The sequence below is a fragment of the Silurus meridionalis genome, chromosome 5, assembly GCF_014805685.1.
Source record: "Silurus meridionalis isolate SWU-2019-XX chromosome 5, ASM1480568v1, whole genome shotgun sequence".
Taxonomy (NCBI): domain Eukaryota; kingdom Metazoa; phylum Chordata; class Actinopteri; order Siluriformes; family Siluridae; genus Silurus; species Silurus meridionalis.
Window position 1 is genome coordinate 27,521,769 of NC_060888.1, and position 27,867 is coordinate 27,549,635.

Here is a 27,867-nt window from a genome sequence, read left to right on the forward strand (position 1 = left end):
AAGAATCAGGTGAAGTAATGACTTTTAATAGCTGCTATAACATAAGCAAACTACACGTCACTTCGGGATGTGATCTCATAGAAAACTCCATGATATTACATCATATTAATGAGTCAAACACTAATTGATATCTGTGAAAAAAATCACGAGTCCAAAACCTTCTTAAAATAAAAAATACTTAAAAAAATGCACAAATGAGGTCACGTGTTGAACTGTATGTTGGTGATCAGTAGAGACACCGAGCACCAATCAGAACGAGTTAAAAACAGAGCGTGCGCTCGATCCTGATTGGTGAGTAAATGTATTGAGTAAAAAGGTAAATATTTGACTTTGAAAACAAGCGAAGTTACAGTAAAAGTCTCCCCAAATGAAAACACTTGAGTAAAGTACAGATACGTGAAAAAGCTACGTAAATACAGTAACGAATTACATTTATTTCGTTACTTTCCACCACTGTTCATTATAGGTAAGTTTTACACAATCTCTCCCATGCTAGCATGAACCGTACCTGGGATTAGCCAGGCTATTTCTAAAAGGTTATTTGAATGCAGGACCCAAAGAACCCTGATTTCCATCAACATTTACACTTTCTTCACAAGCATTTTAAACGTTTTATTTCTTCTCTTCAGCCTTCTGCTATGTTAAGAACTTTAAGAGAGTGTTATAGTTCACTCAGTTCCTCTTAGCAGTTTGTTTAGAGTGTGTTGAAAATGTCACATCCTCCCTGGTGTCCTCGCGCTAATGTTCATGCTGTGCTGTAGACAGGCCTGACCGCATGGCTTCCTGCTGCAAATCTGTAACCATTCACATTTTATCAAAAGATTGTGTACAAAGAAACCCGGCTCTCATGGGTCTCTTTTCACTTCTGATACCACACTGAACTTCCCAAATACATATATTATATGGGACATCTGACATTTCCAACCTTCTCCAAACTGTTATCACAAAGTTGTACACACAATTGTGTAGGACGTCTTTGGATGCATGAGCATGATATTTTGTCTTCACTTAAACTAGAAGACCCAAAACCTGTTCCAGCATGTCAATTCTCCTGCACACAAAGCCAGCTCCATTAAGTTCTGCTTTACATGGGTTGAAGTGGCAGATCTCCTGCTATAAAGCTTCGAACCCTCACCTACATCAGTGCATTACTTTACTAACATCCTTATTGCTGAATAAATTTGCACAAATCTCAACAAAATCTAGTGGAACATCTTCCCAGAACAGTGGAGCTCATTATAACAGTAAATGGAAACTAAATGTGGAATGAGATGTCCAAAATCCATTATAATCCTACAGAAAGAACAATGGGAAATGTCCATCCCTCCTGAGGTCCAATAACAAATAGTTGATGTTTCATTCTGTCTCGTCCAACCTCAGATCAGTTCCTCATAAATAGCATAACCTCCACACATCTTCTCGTCCCAGTTCTCCGTCTCTCCTCAGGGCCCCTGTATCCACTACAGAGACAAAACTTAGAACTTCACCTTCTCAGGACGCTACTAAAGCGAAGGTTTCACAGCTAATTGCTTGTGACTGTGCTGGTGTCCTCGAGGGGACGTCCTCTGGAACTCCATCTGGAGGACACAGTGCAACTTTAAAGTATGTAATTAAACCTTAAGGACCACTCAGAGACCTTCGAGGGGGTTTCTTTAGGGACCTGAGCTCTAGTGAACGTGTTGATTCTGGTGATTGCACAGATGATGAGTCCTCTGCGGTCTCCTCCAGGCCTCAGGTGAGGTCCTCTTCTCACTTATGTTATAGCAGCTGAAATCAGTCGTTCCTTTACCAGCCTGTTGTTACGCAGCTCATGTTGCTGAGAAACTGCAAAACTCCTGCGTCATGAAGACTTCGGGAAACTTCTGTTTTCAGAACCATAAAACTGGAGACTCCTTTACACCTTCTTATGTCCTTATATATCTGTCGTACCCCATGAATGAGCTGTTGCTATAAAAACGATAACAGAGCCGTATTACAGCCTTTAGTGGCGATTAAATTGTGATTGAAACATTATCGATTGTAATTTGATGACATTATTTGAATACAGTATATTTCCAAAAGTTTGTGGACACCTGACCATAAGTTGGTATCTGCTTATTGAGCATCAGATTCCACATTTAGTCTCTATTCACTGTTATAGGAACCTCCGCTCTTCTGGGAAGATATTCCAGGATTTGTGGAGATTCATTAATAATATATATATATATATATACATATTGATGTGTGAGCGGGACAGGACATGGCTAAGCAGTGAGCAGATCAGCAGCGTTAGTGTTAGTGTGTAATCGCTGCCTCTAAAACCAGGTCAATGGGATTTGAAGGGTGAGTGATGATCTAGATATAGCGCATGCATACCTCTGCACGTTTACACACACACACACACACACACACACACACACACATGCCGGACTAGACATGTGAAATGGCATTTAAATTGCAGCGCTGTTCAGTTCTCAGTTCTGATTGGTCAAAAGGTTTCGATTAAATTTGTTTATTCTAATACAATATAGTTCCTATGGTAACGGTCACATGGAGTTTACATATGGTCCACGTAAAATGTGACATTCTTTCTTTGGAGGAATATTTTTGCGTATCATGTGTGGAAGGAGTCTCCAGTGTCAGGGCTTTGTAACATTCAGAGGTAAAAGTTGTAGCTTTATATTTTTTGGACACAAGATTTATTTGTAGAGAGACAGGAAACAGAGGCTGGTGGGGAAATGACTGTTTATACACATGGTATGTTCTTTTTTGAACATCTCATTCCACATTGAGTCTCCATTTGCTGTTATAATGAGCTACACAATTCTAAGATGTTCCACCAGATTTTGTGAAGATTCAGTCATCCACAAATGTGTTCCCCATGTTCACTAAGAGCTTGATCGCTGCCTGCTCAAAATCTGAGAGGCAAAATGTACTGCTAACACTTTCAAATTTGTGCTAGCACACTAAAGAAGACTCACGGATGGACGGAAAAGTCAGGTGTCCTAATACTTTTGCTCATACAGTGTAGCTGCTGAGTGGGAAAATTAAACGTAGCCATAAACAGATAAAAAAAAAGTTCTGTAATAAATAAAACATTGTAATTACTGGAAACACCTGGCTGGTTTCCATGGCGGTGGTGTTGGGGGGAAAAGTCCCAGTGATAACGCTAACTCATCGTTTAGTATTTTTTAATAGCAACGTAGCTGGGAAATGTTAGCATGCCAAAGCTAGTCAGTTAGTTAACAACATTCCTGAGTGATTTTCTAAGGGGTTTTTCCTTTCAGTTTTGTGTTGTAATTTTGTTAAAAAACAAGTATACACGTGTATATATAACGACAGGTAAGCTAGTAGCTAGTTACCTAAATGTGTCTAAGACATACGACTGGTTCAAACTGTTTGTCAACAGAAATTCACAACGATTCAATTCCAACGCAGGACACATTTCAGATTTCACACGTGCTATTGATCGAACCTGTGCTTTCTCACACACACACACACACACACACACACACACACACACACACACACACACACACACACAAAATGTGTCACTTTTTAATACTGGAGCTTTACTAAATTCTAAAAACTAATTGGTCAGAATTATGGTTGCAAAATTCATCCTGCACACAAAATAATGACAAAAATGATCATCTTGGAGAGTATTCACTTAAATGAATCAATTTATGTTTAAAACTTCCTTGTGCTGTGTGTAAGCTGTTACAAAATTATACTAACGATTAAATGTCAAAATTGTCATTTATTAAATCTGTATTAGTTTGCATGCATGTCAGCTTATGACCAAACAAAATGTTAGAATTTGTTTTTTGTATATGATACAGTTTATATACATTATCTGCCAAAAATTCCCATAAATTCTCACAAATTCCCACAAACTCCCCTACTTTCCTGGTAAGTTTCCAAATTGGAATATTTCCAAAATTCCCCAGATGAAGTTTGCGGAAATTTATTTCTTTACGGAAGGGGTCTCCAGTACAAGATAAATAAATCCACAACTAAACACTGATGTGGTTCCTAAATATGGAATGAGACCAAGGACCAAGAGAGTGAGCCAGAGCTCAGGCTGGGCGTAAATCAGAGTGCAGTAGAGGATTAAAAAGGCTGTATGTAATTTTTTTTTTTTACGTTTTTCTAGCTTTATTATTCGCAGTAATAATACACACACACACACACACACACACACACACACACACACACTAGAGTAAAAACTAAAAATCCATCAGAGGGAGGGTCAGGTGATGTTTTAAGTCCTGCGATGTAAACTCTGCCCCCTACAGGTGATGAGTATAATGCAAACACGACTTTTTACACTCACCTGGACAAAGCGATCTCAGCTTTCTGCTTTGCAATATCAGACGCTTTTTCTGCACCTTCGATGGCACGGTCGACCTTCTCCCGGATCTTGCTAGCACGTAACGGGATGAGATTCTTTCGTTTGCCGCTAACCAGCACGTTCTGCTTGTACTTCCCTTCCTCCTTGGTGCCATCGGGGAAGGTGGTGCAGCCGTAGCCGTGGCGCTTGTTACTCAACCACTCGCCTTGGTAGCAGAGACCGTCCGAGCGTCGGCTCACACCGTAGCCTGCACGCTTGTCGTTCCTCCACTCGCCCGCATAGCTTTCTGTGGCTGTAGCATCCACGCCGTCGTCATCGTTGGCATCGTCGTTGGCATTGGAGCTGGTGGGCAGGAGCTCTCCTTCGGCCTCGCCCAGGCTGATGGTGGAGTTGACATCTGAAGCAGCAGAGCTCACCGTACTCATGGCCGCCTCGCTCCGGAACGAGCTCTGCTTGCTGCGCTGGCTGGCCAGAGAGCTCTTCGACTCGGACTTGCGCAAACGCAGGCCACTGAGCAGAGAGCGCCGGAAGAAGAGGCCTTTCTTTTTCGCTTTTAGAAGCTCAGCCTCACTGTGAGCCGTTAGGACGAAGCCACCCCGTGACACCGCCGGGCTAATGCCCCCTCCGGTGCCTGGCGTCCCCGCAGTGCCGTTACTGTGCTCCGAGCGCAGGGAGTTTATGGAGGTGCGCAGTGGAGAGCGGATCACGGCCGCCATGCCGTATGGGACACTCTGACGGATGCCATATCCGTGTCGCATCCCACCAACCCACTGTCCCTGGTACGTACCTGCAGGAGAAAAACACAAACATGGAAGGAAATCAGAAAGGGACGGATGTTACCCGATGATGTGCTTTCTACTAACACAGATTTAGATTTAAAACTTCAGACAACATTTATGGCATTCGGCACCCTTTATCCAAAACGACTAACAAGGGCCTTGTGCAAGGGCCCAGGAGTGGTAGCTTCGTGGTGTTGGGATTTAAACTTGTGATCTTCCAAAATAGAGTCCAATGCTTTAACCACAAAGCTACCACCTTCCTTACCATCTCATTTCATCAAATCATCATCTTGTAATGAGCTTTAATGCATTTTACCAGTGTGTTTAATAGTATGTGTCTCAGTGCTCAGTGCTTGCACAAGTGAACTGCTCACACATCTCAGCATGCTTCCATTGCTGCTTTAATGCTCACAAACACCTTAAGGATTAAACAGTAACATCAAAGGAAGCTGCTGTAGAGATCGCAGTTTGATTGCTTATATTATTGTGAAATACACTGTATTAAAAAAAAGTAATGGGACATCCAGCTGTATGTGGTTCTTCCATCTTCTGTCTGGTTGGAATATGTGGAAGATCTCCTGCTATAGAGCTCTAACCCTAATGTAACATAATGAATGTGAATGCTGACTTCACCCCAGGCCTCCTCACCTCACCTACATCAGTACCTGATTTTACTAACACCCTTGTGGCTGAATACATCTCCACAAATCTCCCAAAAATCTAGTGGAACATCTTCCCAGAACAGAAAAATACTCTAGACATAGTCATTTTAGCATTGTAGCTCACTATTAAAAAAACATTTAGAACTTTTTTAGAACTTCAGGTTTTTCCCAACATTTGGGAAACCACTAAATCGTGTGGGTTTCCCCTGGACCCGGGCAGAGAGTCGGCGAGTTTCGGAGGCGTAGGTGATGATGTGGTTTTGATGATTCATCCTCTGTAGGCTGGAGCTCTGAACGCAAAAGAAACCGAAGCCAAAGCTCTGGACTTGTTAAACACAGAGCTCGTGGTTGGTTCAATTAAAGCCTTCTTCAGAGACTGCACTAATTACACACTCAGCATTACTGTGTGTTTAAAGAAGTCCTGCGAATCATTAGAATCACCCATCATCTTCTCACACACACACACACACACACATGCTTGAAAAGTCTTATTTAGGAGCACATTAAGATTCAGGAAGTCAGTAGACAATACTAATTATTGACTTTATGGCTACAGAAATTGATACCATATTTAGAAAAATAAAACTGTAATAAAAAAATGATCTACAGTGCCTGTGAAAAGTTTCTTTTATGATTTTTGAGACACATTCATGTTCCTTTTGTTTCTATTCAACAAACTCACTAAAAGGAAAAAGACACAAGAATTGGACAGTAAATGAATGGAAGAAAGTTCTGTGGAGTCCAAATGTAACATTTTTGTCTCTAACAGAAGATCTTATGTAACACTGAGAACAGAAGAGAAGATGTGATCAGACTTTCTCACCCCCACACTCACACATGGAGGTGGAAGCTAAATGGTTTGGGGTTGTTTTGGAGCAGGGAAGATTCCAGAAAGTGAAAGGAATCCTGAACCAACATGGCTAAACCAACACTACAACAAGACGTCTCTCATGGAATGACCTGCTCAGTCTCCGCACATTAATCCTACTGATCTGCTGTGACGATGGGCCTCCATCTCACCGGTAGGGGCAAGCGTTCCAAACTCAACCGCCAGCAGGTTGCTGAAGGACGGCGCTAAGGCGGCGCAGCCCAGCGTAGAGGACAAGCGTGGGGGCTCCACTCTATCTTCAAGTCCGGCGGTGTCTATAAAAGGTGGCCGGGAGGACATTGAAGTTATGAAGCATTGGTTCCTGAGTAATGGTGGCTCTCTCCCCTATCCTCTTTCACTACAGGCAAAGACGGCAGATGCAGAAGAAGATTTTCTGCCAGACCCTCGCAATGCCTCATAAAGGTGGGAATCTTCTCGGCCTTGCAGCAGGAAGTCCCTGACCCCTATGCGGTAATGGCGACTTAGGCAGAGCCAGCCCACCTGTCGGGACCAGAGGCATTGGAGTGTGGCAAGAATGCCCCATTTCTTCTCCCATTCAGGAAACTCTTCACCTCCTTTTCCTGGGCACCAGAACACTTTCTCCCCTTTTTTACTTTCAGTTTTAATCCCCAATAAGGACCAATAAGGAGTTGGGTTTCTCGTGTCTGTGTTCAGCCCGACGTAGCGGAGAGTTGCCACACTGCTCTGGGATGAATGTTTGGAGAAACAAACTGTCCGAATGCTGAGATTGTGTAAAGCTGATCTTCATGCTATGGAAGGATTTTTTACTAAAACTTCTGGACATTTATAGATTTGTTTGGTCAAAGGCAACCTTCAGACCATTACATTAACGAGTTTGTTGCATAGAAACAAAAGAAACGTCTTTGTCTCTCAAACACCAAAAACACTCAGAGTTTTAACACTTTTCACAGGCGCTACAACAAAGAAAACTGTCATTATATTTTCATCACTCTGAAGGCTTTATTATTTTCTCTTATACAGTGGGGCAAATAATTTTTTGACCTCCTGCTGATTTAGTAAATTTACCCCCTTACAAAAAAATTAAACAATTTTTGTTATGAATTTTTATGGTAGGTTTATTTTAACAGAAAGAGAAAGAATATAAAAATAATATTATATAAAAATTACTTTGTATTTGATTGATTGAAATAAGTATTTGATCCCCTACCAACCAGCAAGTAGCCCATTCCAGCCTTGTGCAGGTCTACAATCTTGTCCCTGATGTCCTTTGACAGCTCTTTGGTCTCGCCCATGGTGGTGAAGAGGTTTGAATGGAAGAGTTTGATTCTATGACGTGTATTTTTTATGCACATAATGAGTTGATATTAAAGTGTCAGAACTAATTTGTGTGTGAGAGTCAGAATTCTTGCTAATTTGGTACGGGATCAAATACTTATTTCACTCGATCGAATACAAATTATTTTATAACTTTTAATTTTTTTTTCTGTCTCTTTGTTGAAATAAACCTAATAAACCTAACGGTCTAGACTGTTCATTTCGTTGTAAAATCAGCATGGGATCAAATAATTATTCCCCCCACTTTACAACAGCAATGATTTATTTTAGTTTTACTGATTTAAAAACAAACATACTTTTTATCCATTTATTGTTACTTTTAGGAAACATCCAAAAAAGCATGTTACCTCCAGGGCCCTGTACTTTGTATATTGTACATGCAAGATCAAATGGCACCTCCAGAATCATCTGATTGTATCACTTATGTTCTGCCGAGCTGAGTTCTTCATGCGCAGATGTGATTACTACATCAGGATTGCATTGTTTGAGATAATTGCGTATTCAAGCATTGTTTGAAAAGGCTTTATATATGAATATCGATACTAGAAACCATGATGGACAGTGCTGGGGTTGGCTGGTCAGTGCTTCAATGGCTAAGTCACATCAAGTTAAGTACTATTTGTATAGCGCCTTTACATTGGACTTTGTCTCATAGCAGCTTATAGAATTGAACAAATTAAACATAAATAAATATCGATTTCAACATCAAAAAATGACTGAACCACGAGTGAACCATTGGCAACAGAAGCGAAACCTCCAGAGATGGTATTAGGTAGAATCTCTAAAACTCAAAAGAGAAGCCAGTTTCCTCTAAGTGTCAACGAATGTCCATTCATTATTGTTTCATTGTTGCTTTGGTTGTCACCTGTTTACTGATAGATGCTTAAATGGAAAAAAAAAGTTCATGGTGATTGTAGCTCTGTGCTAGGAAACTGTATACATTAATTACAGTCCAGACACATTCTTGAGTTTAACCCTTTGTTGTAACCTTATGGAACTTTATACTTGAACAAATGTAGGGGTTGGGCTCTAATGTGCGTAAACAGGTTCTTCTTCCAGAATTATTGTGTGATGGTTATAAAGAATTTGAAAACTTTATTAAAACACCAGGGAAAACCTCGAAATCCACAAAAACATGAAAAAAACACTGGTAGGAAATTGTGGAGAGATTAAATGTGTAAGTATTTCCCAGCCGGTCCTGTACACTACACTACACGTCTAGAACACTGATGGCTCACTGATGCTTTACTGCCAATAATCATCATGCAGTTCTGTGTGTGTGTGTGTGTGTGTGTGTCAGGTTTTTGTCTTTGTATGACACTATGTAACCAATGGTATTGTGACACCAGACTTTTGCAGCCATGTGTGTTTTTTTTCTCACACTATAAACACAAAGCTGGAGGCACACACTTTTGTAGGATGTCTCTGGATGCAGGAGTATAAAATTTCACCTTTACTTGAACAAGGTTTGAACCTTTACTTGTGTCTGAACGAATCTCCATAAAATCTCCACAAAATCAAAAAAATGAAATGTCCAAAAACCTTTGACGTACAGTGTAATTGAAGAAAGAAAAGTCTTCATTGAAAAGCTGAAAAAGAGTGGTGCTGACCATGGTGCTGAAAGTGAGAATATAATTTTCTTTTTCTTTCTTTCTTTCTTTCTTTCTTTCTTTCTTTCTTTCTTTCTTTCTTTCTTTCTTTCTTTCTTTCTTTCTGTGTGTGTGTGTGTGTGTGTGTGTGTGTGTGTGTGTGTGTGTGTGTGTGTGTGTGTGTGATGTAATTATGATCCCAGCATCCCAGTGATTCATTCAGCTTTCTAGAACATGCTGCTATTACCGGAGTCACCTCACACGTAAACAAGACACCACTCTGCTCTCTATCTCTCTCTCTCTCTCTCTCTCTCTCTCTCTCTCTCTCTCTCTCCTTCTCTCACTCTCTCTCTCTTTCTTTCTCACGCTTTCTCTCTTTTTTTCTCTCATATCAAAATAAATAAAAATGACATCATTCACCTTGAAACAACAATTTGCTCTTATAATAAGCTCTACTCTTTAGGGAAGAACCACTTACAGTATGTGTGGAAAAGTCTGGTGTCCCAATACCTTTCGCCAGATAGTGTATCATATATTGTATATCATGTGAGTTTAACACAATTTTATCAGATCTTCACAACAGGGTGGAATCATCGGTGTTTATTCAGCAACGTAAAGGTGAACTGAAGGATTGCTGGTGTTCATTCAAAAAAAAATACGAGCGAGAGCTGATTTCACCTCGCAGGTACAAATTGCAGGGTCTGACTGTTAATCCGTCACTGTTAGAGTTAATTCCTCACTGTAACTGATAATTAGGCAGTAGGGGATTTTACAGTGTGTTTGTGTGTGTGTGTGTGTGTGTGTGTGTGAGTGTGTGTGTGTGTGTGTGTGTGTGCTGTAGAACATGAACACAGCATTCAGCATTGTGACGTACGTGAGGGATGTGAGCGTAAGCGTGTACAGATAGTACGCTTTCACGGCAACTGAGAGCACACACACACACACACACACACACACACACACACACACACACACACAAACACATGCATGAACATAAGAGCTGTAACAACAGGAAAATGAAAAGCACTTCAATTTAATCTATTTAGTAAAAATATACGCTATAGAATTGACATCTACTTGGATGAATCAAGATCTGATCTAATCTAATTAATCCATTTTATTTTCATCTGGACACTTAGTTTGTCCAAACATTCATCCCAGCAGTTCAGTGGGAATTGGGTGCAGTGACTGGGCAGGTGGTTCCATGATAGATATCACTCCAGACGTCTTTGTACTCTCTAAATAACACGTACAGAACTCAGACGTGCGCTTCGGCTCATCATCTTGTTGTACGGTGAAGTGGGTTTTAATGAGCCGTGGTCCAGACAGAACTGCATGATGTTGAAGTATGGAATGGGAGCCATGATGGTTTACTTTCACGTTTTTGAACCTTCCCTGCTCCATGTGTGAGTGTGGGGGTGAAGCAGTCTGATCACATCTTCTCACCTGTTCTCTGTTTTACACAAGTTCTTCTGGTAGAGACAGAGATGTCCTGTTTGGATTCCACCAAACTTTCTTCCACTCATTCACTGTCACATTCTGTTTTGTTTGTTGTATAGAAACAAAAGGAACATTTAAGTGTCTAAAAATCATAAAACACTGGGTGTTTCCACACTGTTTAAAAGTGCTGTAGATACTGTAGAAACAACAGCCATACTGTAGACTTGATATTTTTAACACTAAGAAAAAAACTAATGACATTTTTAAACTGATGAATTAATATATGAATAAGTAACGATGATTAATAATCATTGATATAATAACCATTACACAATAAACATTTATATTATTCATATTCGTGTTTTAGATTTAGGATTTTCAGTTGATTAAAAGTTTTTTTTTCCGGCTGTGTTTTTCGCTCTCATTTCTCTGGTCAGGATGTCATGAACTGAGGGTGAAGGAAGATGATATTCATTTTGTTGAAAGTGCTGCTTAATACAAACAAAGAAACAACAAAATATAAAAAGACAAAGAAACAAGAACATCAACTCGTCCCTCAGACTTTTCCTTAAAAAAATCCTCAGTGGTTAAAATGTTGGATTTCTGTTTGAAAAGTTGAGATTTTAAATACCAACTCTACCAAGCTGCTACTGCTGGGCCCCTGAGTGCTGAGCCCCTAAATGCTGGGCCCCTGAGTGCTGAGCCCCTGAGTGCTGGGCCCCTGAGTGCTGAGCCCCTGAGGGCTGGGCCCCTGAGTGCTGGGCCCCTGAGTGCTGGGCCCCTGAGTTCTGGGCCCCTGAACCTGCTTAGTGTATAGATGAGATAATTGTTGGATTTAATGGCATCTGTTGTAAATGTCATAAACGAATTGGATTTATTTGTATTATTTATTTAAGATAACAAATACATGGAGTAATAAGTTATACATTTATTAATAATGCAAATGCAAAACGTATATAATCTGACTCAGATTTTCCCTCTGGTGCAGTTAAATAATTACAAATTTAACCTAATAGCAAATTCCATCACCAATTCAACCCATTTTTATCAACTAAATAAATATATTCTTTTATAAATATCTATAAAGAAAAAAGAAAGAAAGGAAGAAAGAAAGGAAGGAGAATAGAAATGGATGAGTGCAATGAACGCGTATAGGATTATACGCTAGAGACCCAAGTCTTTTTTAATGCTTAAATGTGAGAATGTGGAAAGTGAGAAAACATGAGCATGTGAGAAAACATGAGAAAATGTGAGAAAACGTGCTCTTGATCCATCGCAGACTGGATTAATGCAGCTGTGTTTGTAAGCGTAGAGCTCCGTGACCGAACACACTCACCGTTCAGATCATATCAGTGTAAAATTAGTTCCACTCAGTGAAGGAAATTGTTTTGGAGCTCAGTGTGGCTTTTTCTTTTCTGGAATATCGCATGAACTAATGCCTTATCATTCCATTAATCACCATAATACCATCTTATCTTTTAAATTAATAAATAAATTAATAGTTATTATTAATAATAATAAAAAGAATAATAATTCATTCAAACCATCCACCTGCATGTCTTCCTTCACCACATCCATAAACCTCCTCCTTGATCTTCCTTTTTTCCTCCTTCCTGGTGTCTCCATCCTCATTCTCCTACTGATTTACCCCATGTCCCTCCTCTGCACATGTCCAAACCATCTCAATCTCACCTCTCTCACCCCTATTGAACACCTTTGGTATGAATGTAAAAGCTGACTGCACCCCAACCCCACTCACCTTCTCACCTACATCTCACACAAATCTCCTCAAAACCTAGAGGAACATCTTCTCAGAAGAGTGGAGGTTATTCTGACAGTATATGGAGACTAAAACTGTTTCAGGTTTGCTGCTATCGAGTGCTTGCTGAGAATGACGATCAGGAGCAGAGAGTGAATATAATCATCTCCTAGCAAAGTGGTTCTGAGAATCACTGAACATCTGATTGAATTTAGCAGGAAATTCAACACACACACACACACACACACACACGCACACACACATACACGCACACACACTACAGAAAAAATTGATGGAGAGCTGATGTGAGTCTATTCTGTGTGCTAACAAGCACGAAAGGTCAAAAGTCACATCATGTCTCATGCGTTACATCAGTATGAAGTAGTTATTCGTTGTAAGATTACTGAGGAAACGTGAAGCAGCGTAGTGACCATCACAACACACACTGACACTGGAGACTCCTTTCATATGGGGGATAATAAACATCATCACATCAGCAGTTACACAAGTTTTCCTTAAACGTTGTTTCTTAACAGTGAAGTGAAACCGTACGATCTGATCGACTGAGCCATTACTATAGAAACGTGAGTGTGTGAGTGTGTAGGTGTGTAATTGTGCAATTGTGTGTTTGTCAGTGGCGGGCTGTGCATTTGATACCTGGGCCTTCAGTAGGGACCCGACTTAATCCACCTCTTAATACCACAACAATACAATACAAACACGCAATATAACAACACGCTTGTATACACTGGTCTGGAAGTGGTGAACAAACCCTTTCCCGAGCTGAGACACGCTACCTACCTTCGGGGTTCGCCGACCTCCTCACGATGTCTAGCTTTTTTCGAAATGGATTTTTAAGTATGTCCGAGACTGGCATAAAAAAAGTCGGACACACACCTCCCTCACTTTGTCTCCAAAACGTCCTACATGTGTTGTTCTAATAAACTAATTTCTAATCCTGTCCATCGTCTTCACTCCTAATGAAAACCTCAACATCTTCAGCTCTGCTACCTCCAGCTCCACCTCCTGTCTTTTACTCAATGCCACTGTCTCTAAACCTACAACATCTCAGGTCTCACCACAGTCCTATAAACTTTCCCTTTCACTCTCACAGATACTCTTCTATCACAAATCACTCCTGCTATCACTCTTCTCCACCCACTCCACCCTGCCACCGTTTTCTTCACATCTCTAACACACTCTCCATCACTTTACACTGTTGACCCCAGGTATCTGAACTCCTCCACCTTCTCCACCTCTTTTTCCTGCAACCACACCCCTCCACTGCCCTCCCTCTCATTCACACACACATGTACGCTGTCTTACTCCTACTGACTTTCATTTCCCTTCTCTCCAGCGTGTACCTCCACCTCTCCAGGATCTTCTCCACCTGCTCCCTACTCTAACCACAAATCACAATATCATCCACAAACATTATATCCAGGGAGACTCCTGTCTGACCTCGTCCATCAACCTGTCCATCACAACTGCAAACAAGAAAGGGCTCAGAGCCGATCCTTGATGCAGTCCAACCTCCACCCTGAACCAGTCTGTCGTTCCTCCTGCACACTTCACTGCTGTCACACTGTCCTCATACATGTCCTGCACCACCCTCACATACTTCTCTGACACACCAGACTTCCTCATACAATACCCCAACTCCTCTCTCCACCCTGTCGTACGCTTTCTCTAAATCCACAAACACACAATGCAGCTCCTTCTGTCCTTCTCTATACTTCTCCATCAACATTCTCAAAGCAAATAATGTGTCTGTGGTGCTCTTCCTCAGCATGAAACCATACTGTTGCTCACAGATGGTCACCTCTTCTCTCAGCCTGGCTTCCACTACTCTTTCCCATAACTTCATGGTGTGACTGATCAACTTGATTCCCCTGTAATTACTGCAGGTCTGCACATCTCCTTTATTCTTAAAGATCAGTACCAGCACACTCCTTCTCCATTCCTCAGGCATCTTCTCACGTTCCAAAATCTTGTTGAACAACCTGGTTAAAAACTCCACTGCATCTCTCTAAACATCTCCACGCTTCTACCGGTATGTCATCTGGTCCAACCGACTTTCCACTCTTCATCCTCTTAATCGCTGCTCTCACTTCCTCCTTACTAATCCTATCCACATCCTGCTTCATCATCTCCACATCATCCAACCTTCTCTCTCTCATTTCCCTCGTTCATCAGCTGCTCAAAATACTCCCTCTATCTTCTTAACACACTCTCCTCACTAGTCAACACATTTCCATCTCCATCCTTTACTGCTCTAACTTGCAGCACATCCTTCCCAGCTCGGTTCCTCTGCCTGGCCAATCGCTACAAATAATTTTTTCCTTCCTCAGTGTCCAACTTCTCCTACAGCTCCTCATATGCCTTTTCCTTTGCTTTTGCCACATCCCTCTTTACCTGCTGCTGCATCTCAGAAAGATATACAAATGTGAGAGTATACTGATCTAAAGATAGGATTGTTGAATATTAGATCTCTCACATCAAAAGCGCTGACTATAAACGAAATTATTACCGACCACGAGTTTAATATAATGTGTTTGACAGAAACGTGGATTAAACTGAATGAATATCTAGCATTAAATGAAACGAGTCCTCCTGGGTATATTTACATACACCAACCCAGTCTAAATGGCAGAGGAGGCGGAGTCACAGCTATTTATAATAATACTCTAAGCATCACACAAAAAACTAAACACAAATCTAAGACATTTAAATTTCTTTACACCAACATTTATTATTTAGTATCCGAAATCAGGTCCAGTCAGTCAATTCCATTAATTATTATTTATAGACCCCCAGGGGCCCGACTCTGATTTTCTTATAGAATTTGCAGATTTGATCACAAATCCAGCAACTTCTTTACACAAAGCATTAATTGTTGTTGACTTTAATATTTATCTTGATAATCAGGAAGACTCCTTAGGAGCAGCAGTTGTGTTCATTCTAGATTCAGTTGGAATTAATCAGAATGTTATAGGACCCACTCATATTGGTGACACACTCTCGATTTAATATTAACATTTGGATTTAATATAAAAAATATAGTCATAATTCCACAGTCTAAAACTATTTCAGACCATTACCTCATCTCTTTTCAAATCTGCCTTGTCATTGCATTAGTACCTCACCACGTTACCGTGTTAAGCGTACGTTCACGTCAGCTACAGCAGCGAGTTTTATTAATAATCTTCTGGAGTTATTGACATTAATTAGATCTCCGTCTGACCCTGCAGAGCTCGACTGGGCCACTGAATAACTAGAATCAACGTTCCGTTACACTCTAGATCAGGGGTGTCCAATCTTTTTCACAAAAAGTGTGGGTGCTGTTTTTCATTCCAACCAAGCAAGAGCATCACCAAATTCTCACAAATTTTCTTTTCAATGACTATCAGGTGCTCCTTTGATTGGTTGTATATTGGACAATATTGGACACCACTGCTCTAGATGATGGAGCTCCCCTTAAAACCAAACTGATCAGGAAGAAAAAATCAGCACGGTGGTATAATGTTTATACGCACACCTTAAAACAAACCACTCGAAATTTGAACGTAAATGGCATCAAACCAAATTGACAGTATTTTAAATATCATGGAAGGAGAATCTTTTGAGTTCTAGAAAATCGCTGCTGATCAGCATATTTCTCCACCCTCATAGAAAATAACAAGCAGAATCCTAGATTTTTATTCTGTACTGCAGCAAAATGAACAGGAAATAAAAGCACTGCACTCACATGCACACCATCAGTAGGTAGTAATGATTTCATGAACTTTTTTAATTATAAATTTGAAAACATCAGTCAAAAAATCCAGACGTTTAAAATAAATCCAAACTATTTTACAAATACCCCTGTAGACATCATTCTAATTATAACAGACAATCAATGACAAAGTTTTACTCCTATTCAAGAGAACGACTGCAGTTAATTACTTCCTCATCAAAATGATCAACCTGCATTCTTGATCCCTCGCCTACAAGTTTCCTCAAACAGATAATTCCAGAAGTAATTGAACCTGTTTTAAAAATAATAAACTCTTCCATTAGCACTGGTTTTGTACCTAACTCCTTCAAACTGCATTTATCAACCCCCTAATTTAGAAACCTGACCTTCACCCTGTCAGCTGTCCATCTACAGGCCAATATCAAACCTCCTCTTTATCTCCAAGATTCTAGAAAAGGTTGTAGCGCAGCAGTTCTGCTCACATCTACCTCTAGCATTTTTTAAATGTATCAGTCAGGATTTCGGCCTCATCATAGCAAAGAGACGGCGCTAGTTAAGGTGGTAAATGACCTGTTATTGGCCTCTGATCAGGGTTTTGTCTCTTTACTTGTTTTGCTCGACCTTAGTGCAGCTTTTGACACCATTGATCACACTATACTATTTGCTAGACTTGAGAACGTTGTTGGAATAAAGGGAACAGCTCTCTCTTGGCTCAGGTCTTATTTGACTGATCGCTCTCAGTTTGTTGATGTAAATGGTGAGTTCTCCACACTCTCTGAGGTAAAGTTTGGTGTTCCACAAGGATCTGTCTTAGGCCCACTGCTTTTCTCTTTATATCTGCTGCCTCTGGGTGAAATTATACATAAGCATGGGATTTGCTTCCATTGCTATGCTGATGATACACAGCTGTATATTTCAGCAAAGCCAGATGAAAGAGATCAGTTTAACAATGTTGAGAAGTGTGTAAAGGACATTAGACAGTGGATGCTTGATAACTTTCTTCTGCTCAACTCAGATAAGACAGAAGGAATTTTACTAGGACCACATGCAGCTAGAAGTAAACTTTCCGATTACGTAGCATCTCTGAATGGTGTTTCTGTTTCAGCATGTACGCTGTCAAAGACCTTGGTGTGATTATTGACCCGAGTCTTTCCTTTGAGGCTCACGTGAATAATATCACCAGGATCTCCTCCTTTCACCTTAGAAATATTACTAAAATTTGAAATATGATGTCGTTACAGGATGCACATCAGCCCTGTTTTAATCATCTACACTGCTCCCAATTACATCTCACACTGATTATAAAATACTACTACTGAAGTATTAACCACTTAATGCTCTCACGCCGCAGTATCTGAGTGAGCTTCTGTACCAGTATGATCCTCCACGCCTACTTAGATCAAAAGGTGCATGAAATTACGTAGTAAGAACAGGAAACCTGAGGATTTGGACTGTGGTTAATGTCAACAGTCTTCTACACTGACTGAAGACTACAGTTTGCTTCTGATCACCACATGACCTGTGTAAAGCTGCTTTAAGCCAATGTTCATTGTTAAAAGCGCAGTATAAATAAACATGAACTGAACTAAATTGAGTATTCAAATACTACATGAGTTTTAATACTATTACTATTACTACTACTACTACTAATAATAATAATCATAAGAAAAAGAAGAGGAAGAGAAAGAATTAGAGGATCTGTTGATAAGTGAAACTCTGCCTGTTCCTGTCTCTCTTTTTTTGCTAGTCTCCCCAAAATCTCTCTCTGTCTCTGTCTCTTTCTGTCTTTTTTCTTTATTGTATGTTTGCATGTCTGTTTATCTATCTGTCTTTATATCTTTCCTTCTGCCTCATTCCTTCCTTGTCTGTCTGTCTGTCTGTCTGTCTTACTTTATTTCTACCTGTCTCACCACCTCACTGTCTGTCTGTCTGTCTGTCTTTCTTTCTTTCTGTCTCACCCCTTTACTGTCTTTCTCTCTGTCTTTCTTCTTCTCTTTCTTCCAGTCTCATCTCCTCATTGTCTGCCTGTCTGTCTCTCTTCCTCTCTTTCTTCCCATCTCATTCCACCATTGTCTGTCTGTCTGTCTGTATCTTTGTCTCTCTCTCTCTCTCTCTCTCTCTTATTTGTCTCTATCTCCTTTTGTGTCACCTTTTCTCTTTCACTGTCTGTTTTATCTCTCTGTCGCTCTCTTTCTGTCTCTTGTTCTATCCCTCTCTCTCATTATGTTCCTGTATCATGCTCAGTGTCTTTTTTTAAGCCTCTGTTTTCTATTTCTCTCTCTCTCTCTCTCTCTCTCTCTCTCTCTCTCCTGTGGAGGTGATTATGCTGCGCAGATTAGGGCCATGCAGGTAAACACCATTAGCAGAGAGATCCGGCCAATTGGAATGAGGGAGAGCAGAGTCCCCAGTGACACGCCAGCCTGCTGCGGGAGACGGTGTGGGTTTCCACAGCAACTTACTGTACCACATACACACACACACACACACACACACACACACACACACACACACACACACACACATACATACACACACACAGATTAGTTGATTGTGATTGGATGGAAATTCAGGTGTTAGTTCAAAACGTTGAACATACAGGTAGCTTGTGTTTGTCAGACGAATCTGAATGAATGCGCCTGTTATAAACACCTGTAACCATAGTAACATCCAGTTCCATTTCCATCCAGAGTGAGACAGCGATTGTACACATTTCCTAATGAGTTTTGTGTTTGGTGGAACTTCTATGGTGATTACGGGAATAGAAGACAAATAAAGAATTTGAGATAAAAACTTGCAAAAAAAGGCACCAGGAAATAACACCAACAGCTTTATTAATATTACAAACACACTCTCTGTCTAATAACTATTTAGCGAGAGTCAGAAAAGTTTCTTTTCATCCAGGGCTTTTAATTTCAGTGTTTTAACTGTAGCAGGATAGTCAGCGTATAAATTGTTGGTTAATATGTAAACAGGTCTGTTTCAGGGAAAACATGTGGACCAGACAACTAAAACACTGCCTCAGTGACATTTTCATTGTGGAGTGACCTTTAGCTGGACAGCGTTAGAGCCTCTGCCTGGTTACAGAAATCTGTAATGTGTAACTGAACCTGAATAATCCACAATATTGTAAAACTCAGCTTCTGTGAGCATTGATACATTTTGTACATTTTTACCACAAAAACAAACAGTGGACTTCAGCATTACCAGGACCATCAGTGTGTGTGTGTGTCAGTGTTACAGCAGTGTGTGTATTAATGTTACAGCTGGGTGTTTATCAGTGTTACAGCGTTGCGTGTATCAGTGTTACAGCAGTGTGTGTATGTATGTGTTGGTGTTACAGCAAAGTGTGTGTGTGTGTGTGTGTGTGTGTGTGTGTGTGTGTGTGTGTGTGTGTGTGTGTATCAGTTTTACAGCAGTGTTTGTGTCACAGTGTTACAGCTCAGGGTGTGTTTCAGTGTTACGGCAGTGTGTGTGTATTAGTGTTACAGCAGGTTGTGTTTCAGTGTTACAGCAGTGTGTTTCAGTGTTACAGCTCAGTGTGTGTTTTAGTGTTACAGCAGTGTGTGTGTGTGTGTGTGTGTGTGTGTGTGTGTGTCAGTGTTACAGCAGTGTGTGTATCAGTGTTACAGCAGTGTATGTGTGTGTGTTTCAGTGTTACAGTAGTGTTTGTTTCAGTGTTACAGCAGTGTATGTGTGTGTTTCAGTGTTACAGCAGTGTGTGTTTCAGTGTTACAGCAGTGTGTGTATCAGTGTTACAGCAGTGTATGTGTGTGTGTGTTTCAGTGTTACAGCAGTGTGTGTTTCAGTGTTACAGCTCTTTGTGGGTTTCAGTGTTACAGCTCAGTGTGCGTTTCAGTGTTACAACTTAATGTGGGTTTCAGTGTTACAGTTCAGTATGTTTTAAGGGTTATAGCTTAGTGTGTCTTTCAGTGTTACAGCAGTGTGTGTATATTTGTGCTACAGCAGGGTGTGTCAGTGTACAGCAGTGTCTTTCAGTGTTACAGCTCTTTGTGTGTTTCAGTGTTACAGCAATGTGTGTGTGTGTGTGTGTGTGTGTGTGTTGTGTGTGTGTGTGTGTGTGTGTGTCAATATTACAGCTGTGTGTGTTTCAGTGTTACAACTCAGTGTGGGTTTCAGTGTTACAGCAATGTGTGTGTGTGTGTGTGTGTGTGTGTGTGTGTGTGTGTCAATATTACAGCAGTGTGTGTTTCAGTGTTACAACTCAGTGTGGGTTTCAGTGTTACAGCAATGTGTGTGTGTGTGTGTGTGTGTGTGTGTGTGTGTGTGTGTGTCAATATTACAGCAGTGTGTGTTTCAGTGTTACAACTCAGTGTGGGTTTCAGTGTTACAACTCAGTGTGGGTTTCAGTGTTACAGTTCAGTATGATTTTCAGGGTTATAGCCGTGTGTGTTTTAGTGTTACAGCAATGTGTTTTCAGTATTACATCTCAGTGTGTTTCAGTGTTACAGCAGTGTGTGTTTTCGGGTTACAGCAGTGTCAAGTCAAGTCAAGTTTATTTCTATTGCGCTTTTCACAACAGACATTGTCTCAAAGCAGCTTTACAGAATTTAACAGTGAAGGTGAACGATGTGTGTTTATCCCTGATGAGCAGCCATGGTGACTGTGGCAAGGAAAACTCCCTTAGATGTTATGAGGAAGAAACTTTGAGAGGAACCAGACTCAAAATGGGAACCCTCATTTGGGTGACATCAAGAGTGTGTTTATATTTTTTTCAGGTGTCCAAAAACCTTTATTCATATTTGGTACACAAGTGTACAAATGTGAGGCAGCATGGGAAAAACCTTTAGAATTTGCAGTTTGTACTGTATTATAACAAACACTTTACATTTAATAAATATTTATTTTTAAGACAGCAGTGTTACAGCAGTGTGTGTTTTAGTTTTACAGCTCAGTGTGTGCTTCAGTGTTACAGCAGTGTGTGTTTCAGTGTTACAGCAGTGTGTTTCAGTGTTACAGCAGTGTGTGTTTTAGTTTTACAGCTCAGTGTGTGCTTCAGTGTTACAGCAGTGTGTGTTTTAGTGGTACAGAAGTGTGTGTTTTGGTGTTACAGCTCAGTGTGTGTTTCGTGTTACAGCTCATTGTGTGTTTTGGTGTAACAGCAGTGTGTTTCTGTGTAACAGCAGTGTGTGTTTGTGTAACAGCAGTGTGTTTCTGTGTAACAGCAGTGTGTGTTTCAGTGTTAGAGCTCAGTTTGTGTTTCAGTGTTACAGCTCAGTGTGTGTTTCTGTGTAACAGCAGTGTGTGTCTGTCAGTGTTACAGCTCAGTGTGTGTTTCAGTGTAACAGCAGTGTGTTTCTGTGTAACAGCAGTGTGTGTTTTGGTGTAACAGCAGTGTGTTTCTGTGTAACAGCAGTGTGTGTTTCAGTGTTAGAGCTCAGTTTGTGTTTCAGTGTTACAGCTCAGTGTGTGTTTCAGTGTAACAGCAGTGTGTGTCTGTCAGTGTTACAGCTCAGTGTGTGTTTCAGTGTAACAGCAGTGTACGTTTTAGTGTTACAGCTCAGTGTGTGTTTCGGTGTAACAGCAGTGTGTTTCTGTGTAACAGCAGTGTGTGTTTCAGTGTTAGAGCTCAGTTTGTGTTTCAGTGTTACAGCTCAGTGTGTGTTTCAGTGTAACAGCAGTGTGTGTGTGTCAGTGTTACAGCTCAGTTTGTGTTTCAGTGTTACAGCAGTGTGTGTTTCAGTGTAACAGCAGTGTGTGTGTGTCAGTGTTACAGCTCAGTGTGTGTTTCAGTGTTACAGCAGTGTGTGTTTCAGTGTTACAGCTCTTTGTGGGTTTCAGTGTTACAGCTCAGTGTGCGTTTCAGTGTTACAACTTAATGTGGGTTTCAGTGTTACAGTTCAGTATGTTTTAAGGGTTATAGCTTAGTGTGTCTTTCAGTGTTACAGCAGTGTGTGTATATTTGTGCTACAGCAGGGTGTGTCAGTGTACAGCAGTGTCTTTCAGTGTTACAGCTCTTGTGTGTTTCAGTGTTACAGCAATGTGTGTGTGTGTGTGTGTGTGTGTGTGTGTGTGTGTGTGTGTGTGTGTGTGTGTGTGTGTGTGTGTGTGTGTGTGTGTGTGTCAATATTACAGCTGTGTGTGTTTCAGTGTTACAACTCAGTGTGGGTTTCAGTGTTACAGCAATGTGTGTGTGTGTGTGTGTGTGTGTGTGTGTGTGTGTGTGTGTCAATATTACAGCAGTGTGTGTTTCAGTGTTACAACTCAGTGTGGGTTTCAGTGTTACAGCAATGTGTGTGTGTGTGTGTGTGTGTGTGTGTGTGTGTGTGTGTGTGTGTGTGTGTGTGTTACAGCTCAGTGTGTGTTTCAGTGTTACAACTCAGTGTGGGTTTCAGTGTTACAACTCAGTGTGGGTTTCAGTGTTACAGTTCAGTATGATTTTCAGGGTTATAGCCGTGTGTGTTTTAGTGTTACAGCAATGTGTTTTTCAGTATTACATCTCAGTGTGTTTCAGTGTTACAGCAGTGTGTGTTTTCGGGTTACAGCAGTGTCAAGTCAAGTCAAGTTTATTTCTATTGCGCTTTTCACAACAGACATTGTCTCAAAGCAGCTTTACAGAATTTAACAGTGAAGGTGAACGATGTGTGTTTATCCCTGATGAGCAGCCATGGTGACTGTGGCAAGGAAAACTCCCTTAGATGTTATGAGGAAGAAACTTTGAGAGGAACCAGACTCAAAATGGGAACCCTCATTTGGGTGACATCAAGAGTGTGTTTATATTTTTTTCAGGTGTCCAAAAACCTTTATTCATATTTGGTACACAAGTGTACAAATGTGAGGCAGCATGGGAAAAACCTTTAGAATTTGCAGTTTGTACTGTATTATAACAAACACTTTACATTTAATAAATATTTATTTTTAAGACAGCAGTGTTACAGCAGTGTGTGTTTTAGTTTTACAGCTCAGTGTGTGCTTCAGTGTTACAGCAGTGTGTGTTTCAGTGTTACAGCAGTGTGTGTTTCAGTGTTACAGCAGTGTGTGTTTTAGTTTTACAGCTCAGTGTGTGCTTCAGTGTTACAGCAGTGTGTGTTTTAGTGGTACAGAAGTGTGTGTTTTGGTGTTACAGCTCAGTGTGTGTTTCGGTGTTACAGCTCATTGTGTGTTTTGGTGTAACAGCAGTGTGTTTCTGTGTAACAGCAGTGTGTGTTTTGGTGTAACAGCAGTGTGTTTCTGTGTAACAGCAGTGTGTGTTTCAGTGTTAGAGCTCAGTTTGTGTTTCAGTGTTACAGCTCAGTGTGTGTTTCTGTGTAACAGCAGTGTGTGTCTGTCAGTGTTACAGCTCAGTGTGTGTTTCAGTGTAACAGCAGTGTACGTTTTAGTGTTACAGCTCAGTGTGTGTTTCGGTGTAACAGCAGTGTGTTTCTGTGTAACAGCAGTGTGTGTTTCAGTGTTAGAGCTCAGTTTGTGTTTCAGTGTTACAGCTCAGTGTGTGTTTCAGTGTAACAGCAGTGTGTTTCAGTGTTACAGCTCAGTGTGTGTTTCAGTGTAACAGCAGTGTACGTTTTAGTGTTACAGCTCAGTGTGTGTTTCAGTGTAACAGCAGTGTGTGTGTGTGTGTCAGTGTTACAGCTCAGTGTGTGTTTCAGTGTAACAGCAGTGTGTGTGTGTCAGTGTTACAGCTCAGTGTGTGTTTCAGTGTAACAGCAGTGTACGTTTTAGTGTTACAGCTCAGTGTGTGTTTTTGTGTTTTGTGTAACAGCAGTGTGTGTGTGTGTGTGTGTGTCAGTGTTCCAGCTCAGTATGTGTCAGTGTTACAGCTCAGTGTGTGTTTCAGTGTAACAGCAGTGTAAGTTTTAGTGTTACAGCTCAGTGTGTGTTTCAGTGTTCCAGCAGTGTGTTTCAGTGTAACAACATTGTGTGTGGGTCTTAGTGTTACTGCTCGGTGTGTTTCAGTGTTACAGCAGTGTGTGTGTCTCAGTGTTACAGCAGTGTGTGTTTCAGTGTTACAGCAGTGTGTCTCAGTGTTACAGAAGTGTGTGTTTTTGTGTTTTGTGTAACAGCAGTGTGTATCAGAGTTACAGCAGTGTGTGTGTAAGCCAGTGTTATATCAGTGTGTGTGTTTCGGTGTTATAGCAATGTGTGTTAGAGTACTGCTGCTGATGTTGTGTAAAGGCCTGTAATTCGGATATGCTCTCTCTCTCTCTCTCTCTCTCTCTCTCTCTCTCTCTCTCTTTCTCTCTCTCACACACACACACACACACACACACACATACACACTTCACTCTCAGTACGTTTCCTTGCCTCAGCGCTCTGCTCCTCGGTCATCAGTGTGCCAAGACCTTGTTACACACTACCTGTATTTTTGCTAAATAAGATGTGTTATTTCTTTTAAGTTAGCGGACTAGCACAATCTGCCCCAAAATGGCCTTAATTGGGCATCGATATATACCGTCGGATAAAAAAAAATTGGCTTTCCAAATATAAGAAAAAATATAATGAATGCATGAAATGTATAAAGAATCCTAATTTCATACACATCTTGCATAATATGTTTGAACATTATAGCACCTGGCTACTAGCGATCTCCATCGTCGCATCAGTAGCTGCTTTAATGTTAACTTTGGCTAAGAGTGTTGGTTAGCAGATAATTTTAGCTTATTGCTGCATTCTGGTACCTAGATAGCTTAGCCAATGTGGCTAAGTTTATACATAGAGTAAGTAGCAGCAGCTAAACAGGAAGTTGTGATATACAGGGTGTAAGGACATGTGATGCTAGTGTGCACACCCACTTTATACACAGATGTAGGGTAGATATTACTTTCTAAACAGCAATTCCCAAACACATGCACACACACTTATGGGTTGGATGGACAAACCTGTGTCCCATGTATTCCTTCCCTGTTTCTATGTTTAAAATAAAAAATGTCAGTTGGTAAAATTTTCTCAAGATGTTTAGCACTACAAGACTTTGCGGCGTTCCACTGCAGCTCCATCTTTAAGCTCCAAAACATCATATTTAGGTAGGAGGCATGACCTTAAGGTTGAAGATTTGTGTGAGTTGTAACTATAGACCACCTTTAATTTGTATCATTGTACAAAAAATGGAAACTGAAACTGATCCAAAACCTGTATTGTGATATTAGGATTTGGTTACATTAAGGCTAAGGGATGAAGAGTTGTGGAACTTTCATTTGAACATAGCAAAACTATTCCTTTAACGATTAAGGATAATAAGAGCTTATATCTCTTAGATAACTCTATTCACCAACAAAGTACATTCAGGTGAGCATGAACCTCACACTCACCTCCATCCGAGTAGGTCTCAGTCCCATAGCCATCCTGCAGCCCGTTGTTCCACGTGCCCTCGTACTTGCCACTGGCCCCAGTGCTTTCCCGGACTCCGTAGCGCCCTTTAAATCCATGCGTCCACTCCCCCTTGTATATCCACTTGCCCTTGTTTTCCATGCCGATACCATGCCGTTTGCCCTGCGCCCATGTGCCCTGGAAGGTGTTGCCACTAGGCCACGTGTACACTCCCAGGACCTCAAATCCGTGGCTCCATGCACCAGCGTACTGGCCCTGGCCTTTGGGCCCCGTGCAGATGCCATGGCCATGGGCCTTTCCTTCATCCCACCCGCCACAGTAAGACCCCCCATCGTCAAAGTTGAACCTGCCCCCAGTGGACATGCATGAAATAGGGCTTGGCAAAAGTCCACAAATCTCGGAAAAAGAAAAGAAAACAAGGTGATGGTGGGAGGGGTACCGCTGATAAAGTGGAAGACGCTGCTTAAACTGAAAAGATACCTGTCAGTCAACAGTTGCACGAAATGATACCAAATGAAAGGGAAAAAAGAGGCGGAAAGGAAAACTACAACGGGATGTTGGTCACACCATTCTGCTCTCAGAGAGGGAGGGTATTATTCCCGAGTGGATCTCCGGCGACTGCGTCTCGAGGTTGGACAGAGCGAAAGGCCCACGCCAGCCATCACGCACTGGCTGACACGAACGCAGCGACTCGGATGTGCAGGGCTTCTCAGGGCTTCTCAGGCCCCGATCCTCAGCTCCCTGAGGCTCCACCTTTTTTAGAAACCTGTTCGGAGGAGGAAGCGCTTGTGCAGCATTTACACAAGTCTACTCTACACTCTTAGAAAAAAAGGATCCCCTTTTACTGGAAGCTTTAACGGGTTGTCAGATTCTACATTCCAGGTTTTAGGAGGATCTTCCAGGGGGATAAACCCAAGAACCTTCTTTTCTAAGAGTGCACAGATGAGGATCTTGTCTTTACAAGCGTCAGCACCCAAACCCCCCGCCCGACATCATCACGCTGCGGATGATGCTGCTGAAAAAGGGATGAAAAGCAATGGGAAAAAAAAGAAAAAAGCACGAAGCGTGTGATTGGTAGCTATGAACACTGTTGTTTAGGTAACAGGAGATAGATGGATGGATGGATCAGCAGGGCAGCAGATAATCCAGCATTATTAATCCGTTGTATAGTTTCCGTCTCTCTTTCCTTCTCTTTATCTGTTTCTCTCTCTCTCTCTCTCTCTCTCCCTCCCTGTCTATTTTGCTCTGTTTCTCCTCACGCTCTTGCAAGTCCACATCACGGTCCAGGGTTGGTGCATCAGTGATAAATCCAGGTTCAGAGCATTCCTTGCGGATGTGTATCCGTGAAGAGCGCGTGTCTGGTTCGCTTGTATCGCTGCTGCTTGTCGTTTATCTCCACTGTCGGTTTGTTTCAATCTCTCTCTCTCTCTCTTTCTCTCTCTCTCTCTCTCTCTCTCTCTCTCTCTCTCGCTCAGATCTGCTCATTACAGGAGGACTGTTCCAACACAGCCAAACCCCCCCATCTCCCCTCCCCCACATACACTGACTCTCTACCTCCACTTAAAGTGACACAACACTCCCTCTATCCCTTTATCGCTTTTTCTCAGTTTCCTCTATTCCCCCTTCCTCTTTTTCCTTTTTGTCTCTACCTCTCTCTCTCTCTTTCTCTCTCTCTCTCTTTATCCTGTTAAAGACACAGATACGAGTCTAACACCAATTCTCTCTCTCTCTCTCTCTCTCTCTCTCTCTTTCTCTCTTTCTCTCTTTTCCGCACTTCCTATCTTTTCATCCTTCAGTTCTGTGTAATTTATTACGGAATGAAATGTAGGCATGTACACAGCCTCCACTTTAAACCTGATCTTAGGTTCCAGTTTAAGTTGAATTTCTCCTGGTTCTCAGGTTCTCCTCTGGGTTTCTCTGAAATATACAGTAACTACAAACGATGACTTTGGGTCCAAGCAGTCTGTGATTGTACATTTACATTTTTAGTTATACAGCTGAGCAAATTAAGGGGAAGAGTCTTGCTTAATGATCCAGCAGCGGCAGATTGGTGGTGCTGGGATTTAAACCCCTTCCGATCAGAAGTCCAACATGTGAAGTCC

The 27,867-nt window shown here is 41.2% G+C and overlaps 1 protein-coding gene across 1 annotated transcript in view; it reads right to left on the bottom strand.

Annotated features, from left to right (window-relative positions):
* The window catches only part of jph3b (junctophilin 3b), a 37,971-nt gene extending 10,739 nt beyond the window's left edge, over nt 1-27,232 (bottom strand). The window contains exons 1-2 of the mRNA XM_046849630.1: nt 25,747-27,232; nt 4,316-5,120 (exon numbers count right to left, since the gene is read on the bottom strand). Coding sequence (XP_046705586.1) covers nt 4,316-5,120; nt 25,747-26,128 — 1,187 coding nt within the window. The 5' untranslated portion in view covers nt 26,129-27,232. The remainder of the gene's footprint in view (nt 1-4,315; nt 5,121-25,746) is intronic.
* Between the last annotated feature and the right edge of the window lie 635 nt (nt 27,233-27,867).